Source organism: Dipodomys ordii, unplaced genomic scaffold, assembly GCF_000151885.1.
Source record: "Dipodomys ordii isolate 6190 unplaced genomic scaffold, Dord_2.0 Scaffold119, whole genome shotgun sequence".
NCBI classification, from domain to species: Eukaryota; Metazoa; Chordata; class Mammalia; order Rodentia; family Heteromyidae; genus Dipodomys; species Dipodomys ordii.
Genome location: NW_012267335.1, coordinates 2131858 through 2141571, shown reverse-complemented (window position 1 = coordinate 2141571; position 9714 = coordinate 2131858). Strand labels below are relative to the sequence as shown.

The window sequence follows — 9714 nt, the reverse complement described above, 5'->3', positions numbered from 1 at the left end:
ATCTTATCCCATAGTTACACCTACTATAGGTGTTAGGCAATAGAGGTAGATAAGTTGAAGGGGAAATGAGCATTCAAATAGAAAAGGAGGAAGATTGTTTATGACAGCTCAGACAGACAGACATGTTTACCTCAAAACATCAAGAAGCTTAAAAGAACAATAGATAAAAGTCTTTCTGTGCTCCAGAGGTAATCATCAGAAATACCAGGCAAAATGACTGTCATTGCAGACACAATACTTCTTGCTAACAGTGTCCACCACAGCCTGTTTCGTACATTTTTGCATGGCAGGGAACTAGCCTTACTTAGAATGCTTGTGGAACTTCTGAAGTTCACAAGACCGAAATGAGTTATAAGTAACAAAAGACGAAAGCTGGAAGTAACAGTGATATAAATTTACACTACTGATAAGCTTGTTCAGCTGTGGAATAATGCATATATTTATATAGGTGCCAATCCTGGGGCTTGAACTCAGGGCCTGGGCGCTGTCCCTGAGATGTTATGGTCAAGGTTAGTGCTCTACCACTTGAGCCACAGCTCTACTTCTGGCTTTTTGGTGGTTCACTGGAGATAGGAGTCTCATGGACTCTCCTGCCCAAGCTGGCTTTAAAACAGCTGTCTGAGTAGCTAGGATTACAGGTGTGAGCCACCAGTGCCTAGCAGGAATGATTGTTGTTGTTGCTATTTGTGGGCAAAGCAACAGATCTATGCTGAGGATACAGCATGCCTCAGTGAGACCCAGGAGGCTAAGACTGTCTGTCAAATCACCAGAGGATGTGGAGACACAGAGTGACAGGATGGTGTGTGAACAGAAAAAACCTGTTTTTCTAACTCAACTGATTAGCCATTCTCAACCTGGGTCCAGTTAAAATTCTCCCAACCGCAGAAAAAGCACATAGGCAATGCTTCCTGGACGGACGATGTCCTGCTGGGGACGCAGCATAATTGACATTTTGGTTACTGAATGGTCTTGCATTTTCGGTGTCCATTTACCTGGCTAGACCGAGTGCGCATCTGTAACATCTGGTTGTGGCTATGACCTTTATCTTTCCACTGCTCCATGAGCAATGTGAGTTCACGTTTTAAAAGCGGTTGTGAACATTTGTCACCTCTGAGACGTTCTCCGGACACGCTGTCCCAGAGGCCCTAAGTGTGCAGAAGTCAAGGCTGTAACAGGTGGCTTCCCGCCCACAGGGGGGACACCGTGGCCAGGGGTTCCGCACATCTGTGACGCAGGAGAGGAATTCTGGCTTAGTTGTGGAATGTGAAAAGCATCTATCCTTCCTTGTTGCCGCCACAAACTGACTGGGACATTTTTCGAGCTCACATTTGGCCGTTAGGAGGTGCGTGCGTGTGCTGCAGATGGGAGGAAAGACGTTATGGGAGAAAGAGCGCAAAAAGCACTGAGATGCGATTAATAAACACCCCCCCCCCCAATCTGGTAGTTCACCTCAATATTTCACGAACTTCATTCATGACTCAAGCATCAGGCCTTTTCTTTGAAGCAGCTTATAATAAATTTAAGACATCACACCACAGTCTTGCATGATGGGACTGAAGAATTTCTGCGTGAAAACGACTTGAAGGAATGTCTAAAAAAAATGACTCAGTGAAGGCAGGCAGAGACGCCCCGTGCGTGTCGGCGTCTTCTTCCGTTTATGACCCCCGCTGAGTTGCCAGGGAGGAGGCTTGTCATAGTTGTAGGAAAAAAAAAATGAAGAGAATCACACAGTGAATCAAAGTGTGCGTGACTAAGACTTTGGAATTTTTCACTGTCATCAAAAAGGGCATTTTCCTGACGGCGTGACCTCATTTCAGACATGAGCGTAGCTCTCGCTGAGGAAGGCTGGCAATGCACGGCAGCTTTTCCTTCTTTCCTATGAGTGTTTTCTGCATTTAGGAAAAAAAAAAACTCCAAAATAGTCTACCACCACTGGCAGTAAACAACAGAGTATGTTTTGGAAGTAATGTTCTCATGGAGTTCATTTTTTTTTAAGGCACTTAAACAGGTATATAATTTTTTTGTCTGTAGAAAAATAAAATATGCATCAAAGCAACATTCACGAGTACGAATCTTCAGAATTGTGTCAACGTACAATCCTGTACATATATACACTGCTACAGAAAGTGGGCGTCTTCCCTACACCGTGGGCCTGGTCAGCTTCACTCCCTGCAAGAGAGGAAAACACGCCGTTCAGACTCGGAGAACACCCAGGAGCAAAGCAAACGCACCAGTTAACGCCAGATGACTCACACTGCTAGAGGGAAGAGGCGAGCCACTGCTATAGTCTCAGTCTGGAAAGAGCCCCAAAGTTCCACGCGTTAAAGGCCCAGCTGCAGCTTGGCGCTACTGGGAGGCGGTGGGGCCTTTAAGGGGTGGGAGGCCTTAAGGTCTTTGCTGGTGTCCTTGAAGAGGACTGTTCCCCTCTTTCTCTTTTTGTGCCTCCCAGACAGGAGATAAGTGGTTTTGCTTCCACTATGAGGTGCCAGGCCCACAGAGGACCAAAAGCAACAGGGCCAACTGATCAGGAACTGAAACTTCAAAACCTAGGAGCCAAGGCAAACCTCTCTCCTCTCTATATGCTATCTTGGGCATCTGCTGTAGTAAGCTGACTCAGATGCACTATATAACCTGAATCACTGGCCAGGTGTCAACCCCCTCCCCACCCCACCCCATGGCCTGGCCTGGCCAGTTGCACAGTTCTGCCTGGCACGGGGCGGTGGCCCCTTGGTCTCATTACTTGTATCTGCAGAGAGGGAGAGAGACTCCGGGATACACTCAGCATGGACTCCACATGTTTATGTCCAACTTAGTCTCCCCTTTCAGAAATGCCTATTGCTCTGTAGAATAAATCCTGGAGTTTGAGATGTGTAGAAGAACTTACTCTAATTTCCTGTTTCCTATGCTGCATGTTGCCGATAAGAGTGTTAGGATTTCAAACCACTTTATTCATTCATTGCTGAAATTTGTGTATATAAGTTTTGAGCAGCCATGCAATGTACGTGGATATTTAAATATAAGCATGGATATAAAAGCACACAAGATGAATAGCAAAAGACAGAAGAAGATACTAAGCTAACTCTTCTCCGTGTTAGCTTTGGGTAGGAGGGCAGGAGCCCGGAGCAGCACCTCATGTAGAACCTTTGCTACTTTAATTATGTATTTATTTAATTGTATTATTATTTTAATAATTATTATTTTATTTTTGTTTCAGTCCTGGGGTTTGAACTGAGGGCCTGGGTACTTTTTTTTTTTTTCTCTACCATGTGAGCCAAAGCTCCACTTATGGTTGTTTTGGTAGTTTATTGGAGATCAGAGCCTCATGGACTTTCCTGCCTAAGCTGGTGTCAAACCTCCATCCTCAGATCTCAGCTTCTTGAAAAACTAAGATTGTAGGTGAGCCTCCAGCACCTGGCCCACATCTTTTAATTTTTAATTCCCTGATAGTTTTGCCATACAAAGAAGTATTATGTGTCTGAGAAACTGAACATAAAGTTAGAATTCTAGATATATCCAAGCTCTACAATCTTCAGAAGGGCCTAGGAAATCAGAACACAGAGGAAAGATTGGCTTCATCTTGAATACACAGTTGAATATGCAAGAACGTGGTCATATTTAAGTACCTCATGCAATACACCTTTCAATATGAGTGCATTAAAAGGATTTAACACTCCATTTTAGGTGCACTTGTCTTTCATAAGAATTTAAAACATTTAGTACTCAGTTTTTCTGTTCTAATTGAATGGACCAATACACCCTGATTTTTGTATTTAGTTAAGAAAATAGGTACTTGAGAGCAACCGTCAGCTAACTAGAGCCGAACTGAATGAAGAATCTGGATCCATCTAAGTCCTTTCTAGTCTCACCTTCTGCCGTGATATCATCCAAGACTTGATTGTTGGCACGAGCACGCTTCCCAGGAGGATCTGGGCTGGATGGTAGATGAGCAGAGGCACAGAGATCAAGGAGAGATGCTCATGGCCTGCAAATACGATCTTCAGCATTGGAATTCCTGTCAAACAAAGACAGAACACCTAGGGGCCAATTCACCAGATGAAAGACATGCCCCAGTGAAACCAGAACTCTGGAATAAGGATTGTGTTTCCTTGTGTGAATTCATAGACCTTGAGGGACTCAGATGAGTCACAAACCTTCCTACCTCCCTTCCACTCCCTGACGCTCAGAGCTCTCACTGGAACAGAGGAGGTGGCTGGCCTGGAGTCACCACAGATTACCACCTGGCCCATACTAGGGAAGAGGAAAGACTGTCATGGGGTTTCTTTAAGAAGGCTGGGAAATGTGGCAAATGGAGGTGAAAAACGGATCTCTTCCTGCTCAGTCAAGACAGTCTGTTGGTTTGTAGGGACGCCAATCTGGAGTCAGGTCAAAGGTGTGCAGCTCATTATTTGACGTTGAAAGGATGCATGAGCATAATTATATGGTATGCTGTTGGCTGAATGAAAGTTCTGCATGTTCCCCCGCTGTCTTTCCCTCCCTCCTTCACTTTCTCTGTTTTCCCCCTTTCCTTTCTTTCTCCCTCCCCCCCTCCTCTTTCCCTTCAAACTCCTTTCCCTCCTCCCCCTTCTATCAGTCCATCCATCCATCTATCCACCCATCCATCCATTGAGCGTTCTTTCTCTCTCTCTCTCCTGGGATTGAAGCCACAACCTCACCCGTGCTAACAAGCACACACTCTACCACCAAGCCACCCTCTGCATGTTCCTTTTTGTAGCCAAGGATCCCAAAGTGCTTTATCAGCACCAAGCAAACCTCAAACAACTCTAGTAACTGAATGTCAAGTCAGTGCTGGACACTTCCACCGCACAGCATGAGTCTTAACAAGGAACACGTGGGGAAACCCACACACTTCCACCACTACCGGCATGGAGCAGGTGTGCAGTTCGCTTGGTGGTACACTTACTAAGCAGCTGTAATGCAGCAGACTTTCTGAGCTTCTACAGCTAACACAATTCAGACACCAGCCGTTTAACAGTTATTACCAATTGTTTTAATATAGCTACACTCTTCAGAATTGCAGTGTACATATGTCAGCTTTTTCAACTAAGAGCCGTAGGAGCTCAGCTCTCCTCCTCCTCCTCCTCCTTCCTTTCCTCCCTCCCTCCTGTCCTTCTTTTCTCCTTTTTTTCTTCTTTCTTCTGGCCTCTGAGGAGGACCCAAATTCCTTGGCATGCCAGATGACGGCGCAGAAATAACTTTAAAAAATAACACAGCAAACAAGACTCAGCCTTTTCAATTACTGTTACCATTGAACACATGTCAAACCTTTATGCAAAATGTAGTTCCTGGCTACTTGCTTTTCAGTCTCCCATATCATCTCTATCTCTATATATTCTTGAGGTTTTGCCTGAATCTGGCTTCACCATGATCCTCCTACCTCTGCAGCCTATGTAGCCTGGATGGCAGGTATGTGTCGCTGTGCCCGGCTTGTTTGTTGAGACAGGAAATTATTGTGCACAGGCTGACATCAAACCATGATTCTCCTAGCTCTGCATTCCAGACAGCTGGGATTAAGGTGGGTGTGCACTGCGCTGGGCCTCCTCCATGTCCTGTGGTCTCTGCTTTCCGGCTGCTTCACCTGGGAAGCAGTCCTGAAGTCTCGAGGCTTGCCTGTCAGGTCTTTCCATGGCATGCAGACCCACGCCAGCCTTGCGGCACTGCCAAGGTGCGAGCTCCTTGGGTTGGAAGCCTTCCTCGCCCTCCAGCAGACAGCAGGTGCTCGGAGGGGCGGGATGAGTGAGTGGATCTGTGTCACATTTTTCCCCCAGATTCCATCATGAAGTTACTATGGAGACTATCGTGCCATTTTTTTTTTAAAAACTTAACATTTGTTAATTCAAGAAAAAGTAATAGCAATAATTTAAAAACCCCAACAAACTTCCTAGAGTTTTCTTCATAAAGTAAAATTGAAATGTAGGATTCTTTTCATCTTGCCATCACTGAAGTAATATAAATGAAGCAAATTAATTTTAATGCTCCCAGGTACTGAGTGTGTCACCATGCTTGACAGGATTCAACGAGACTTTATGAGATGGCATTTGACTTTATGGAAGTGAACACTATGCGCGCATTTACAATTTTACAGGGACTTTAAGCTGTCATGCTGAAAAATGTTTATAAAACATTAATCAAAAAATGCCTCTTTAATACAATGCATTGTCTGAGAGATGTTAGAAGGCGCAGATTGTAAATGGATTCTTTTTCTGACTAAAGTAATTTCCACCAAAAGCATTCCCCCTTGCTCTACAAGAACACTGTGTGGATAGATGAAGAGCACTTTCTCTGCACATCACTACCTCATCCGAACACTTGGGAAATCACTAATGTACAGCAAGCCATATTTCCATGTCACACATGACACATTCGTCTAAAATTACCCAACAGAGTTTGACATCGCGGCATATTCCATAAGCACAGCTTTCAACTGACATCTGCCAAGTAGGAGCTTCACGTAAGGGCTTTCTTCTACTAACAAGCAGGCAGGGCTCTGCTTTTATCCTATGCCCAGGATGGGAGGGATAAAACAATACGGACCAAGACGAGAGCTGCCAGCCGCCCCCCCCGCCGCCCCCCCAGAACCCCCTCCATTTAAATATGTTTATTTTATGTCCTCGGAATTCCCTTCGTATCAGTGTTCAAAAGTTTCAGGAATTGCTACTTTCTGTTGGATGGACACAGTTCTTTATTTTGAGAAACAGACATTATTTTCTCTCCAGATTAAATATGGGCTTTTGCTGACCCTTCATTGACGGCTGCTCTGCTGTTCTCAATATAATAATTATCCACTTTAGATCACTGCTCAGAGCTCCCTTACGGTACCTACAGGTGCACCACGGGGATTCCGGCCCCTCATTCATTCAGCTATTCATAAAGCTTACTGAGCTTCTTCCATCTGTCAGTTGTTGATCTAGCTGCTCGAGATATAAGGAGAAAAGCAGTCCAGGCCCCCGGGCTCGGGGTGCTGTGTTCTGGTAGCTCTTGTCTGAGCACACCAGAAACGTCTGCTGCACACGTGGCCTGTCCAGTCTCAAAGTATGAGAACATCTCGGACAAACCCTGCTGTGTGTGCCCTTAGATGAAGTCACCATGCTCTATCTGGTCTCCCTTTCTTTGCCTTTCTCTCTCATACTCAGTTTTCACCGTCATCTTCTTAATGTGATTCCTCATAAAACCAAGCCAAGATCCTGCATCCAGCCTCCGAGGTAACGCCCTGTCTTCAGACTCTTCCCCTCATCAATCCTACTAACCACAGCCAGATTCATCTTCTCCAGCCCCACATTAATTAAAGCCACTGCCCTGCCCAAGAGCAGCAATGACTTTCTAGGAACCATTCATCAAATCCTCCACCTACTCAAACTTTGGGTAAAAAAAAAAAAAAAAAAAAAGACAACTGTCACCATTCCATTGTGTAAGTGCTACTGCATGCTACACACTTAGTCGACATGATCCCAATCCTTACCAACAGCTTCGGAAGTGGTTTAGAGATGACAGAGACTGAGGTGTAGGGTGGGTGATGAACCTGAGTAACTCACGTGTGGTGGGTTGTGGCTGAGCACTGGACCTACTACAGCTGCTTTTACTCACCAGCCAAACTGCAAGGGTCCATTGCTGCCCTGCCTCAGGCCTGGCAGTCTAGAACAGCCCGGCCCCGCCTGGAGCTCCTCCTTTCTCCACGAGTCTATGCCTACCAGATGGATCATCAAGGCCCACTTTTATATCTTTCTCCACCATGAAGGTGGCCCTAGTTCTTACTGATTTGTCTTTTGAAGGATGAAGAAATTCTTCTCATGTACTTCATGTACCTTAAATCCTTGATTTATGTCACTGTTATTTGCTTTAGTGTAGGCTTTAGTTCCCCTGAAGGTCTGTAGCATTTAAGCATACGGCTGGTGCACAATACAGAAATGACTGATGATAGAAGAATAAGTGTTAAGGTTTCCTGTGTTGAGACAGAATATTTAGAACAAATACCAATTTCACTGGACTTGAGAGAGAAGGTATTCCTACGCACCCCTCTGGGAGATGAATATATTACATAGGAAAAATATATTTGATATGGCAGAAAGGAAAAAAATTACATTGATCATGAACACAAAATCTGAAATAAGTATTAGAGTATGGAGTTAACTGTTGAGGAAATAGGTATGGCTCTGGGAGTCTAATATTACCCCGACTTTCCCCACTTAGCTAAGAGTCGATATACCCTCCAATCACCTGGATCATTTCCTGTCTTTCAAAAACTCATTCGCCTGAATTCACATGACTTGTTTTCCATTTAAACGCGTTCTCCTGGTCTCACTGAGTTCTGGAGGGAGCTGCGGTAAATCTGGCATCCAGTTGCTTCTCTCTTCAGTTGTCATGGTGACTTTCCACTTTTGTTTAGTCTGTTCTTCGTTAGAAACATCCATAAGTTTACCACCCAAATGTCCTACCCACGGCTATTTGAATTCCGTCTCTTCCTTCTCAGTGAATCCCTCAGAAAAGCCAGTGTTTGCTTTGGAAGCTTATCACGGTAGACAGTCTCTTCAAGTGAAATTCAAGCCAGTCGGTGTTTAAGGATCACAGTTATTCTTTCAGACACGGCTAAACACTGATTTCTGTGACCCCCCTTACCCACCACACATAGCCATGTGCACAAACCCCTTCTTCCCCACTCTCTGCAGAGACAGTATAGTCATAGAAAGCCAAACTCAGTGGCACTAATTTATCTCAAAGACTAAATACACAAAGGGGCAATTCTATGCAGTTTCTAGAGCATGAAATGTGCCATGATAAAGTACAACCATGATTTTGGAAATTGGTTAGAATGGGCTTTTGATTTATCCTAAAGCAAGCTAATTTTCAGTAACAAGAGATTGTTTCATGCAAGGATTTATTGTTTATTGCATCAGTGACCTACATAGGCTGAACCATGGAGTGTGAAGAACCTGGGAGAGAGCCTGGACTATAATCCCAGGAGGCTGAGATCTGAGGACTATGGTTTGAGGCTGGCTCAGGCAGGCTAGTCCATGACACGCTATCTCCAATTAATCACCAAAAATCTGGAAGTGGAGCTGTAGCTCAAGTAGTAGAGCACTAGTCTTAAGCACAAAAGCTCAGGGACAGTGCCCAGGCTCAGAGTTTAAGGCCCAGGACCAGCACTAAAGAAAAAAAAACAACTCAAGAAACCGAGCCAGTTCTGGGTTGGCATCCCACATCTGCTATCCTGTGTGTCCTGGGTTGGGTCATATTTAAACTCAGCTTTCACATTAGTGAACTGGACCTATTTTATAGTGCTGTTGTTGCTGTTTTACAGATCAAGAGGGAGAAGGTACACGTTTGGACTACAAGGAGTCCCCATCTACGGCTATGTGCCAGGCACTCTTTGAGGTGGAGGCAATACGTGGACAGAAATGCCTGTCCTCATGCAGCAAATGCTCCTTCTCATCAGTCGGGGAGAGAATTCGAAGGGCACCATGCCAAAGCCAGGGAGACCACAACTCCACCCAGTAACATCATGGCACGGGACCAGCAAAGAAAGCTACACTGTTCATTAGAAACAAGCAAGCAAGCAAGCAAGCAACAAACATTGGGGGCAAAATTGGCTCTGGGAGAAGTCTGGTTATTTTCGGGGGCATAAAAAGAAAGGCCACCAACTTCCAGGCTAATAGGTACGGCAGAGCTTGCTGTCCAATAGAGGCCTTGAAGTAAGTGATG

The 9714-nt window shown here is 44.9% G+C and overlaps 1 protein-coding gene across 1 annotated transcript in view; it reads right to left on the bottom strand.

Annotated features, from left to right (window-relative positions):
* Nucleotides 1–614: 614 nt before the first annotated feature.
* The window catches only part of Slc10a7 (solute carrier family 10, member 7), a 170397-nt gene continuing 161297 nt past the window's right edge, over nt 615–9714 (bottom strand). Inside the window, exons 11-12 of the mRNA XM_013029562.1 lie at nt 3867–4012; nt 615–2169 (exon numbers count right to left, since the gene is read on the bottom strand). Of these exons, the coding sequence (XP_012885016.1) occupies nt 2140–2169; nt 3867–4012 (176 nt within the window). The 3' untranslated portion in view covers nt 615–2139. The remainder of the gene's footprint in view (nt 2170–3866; nt 4013–9714) is intronic.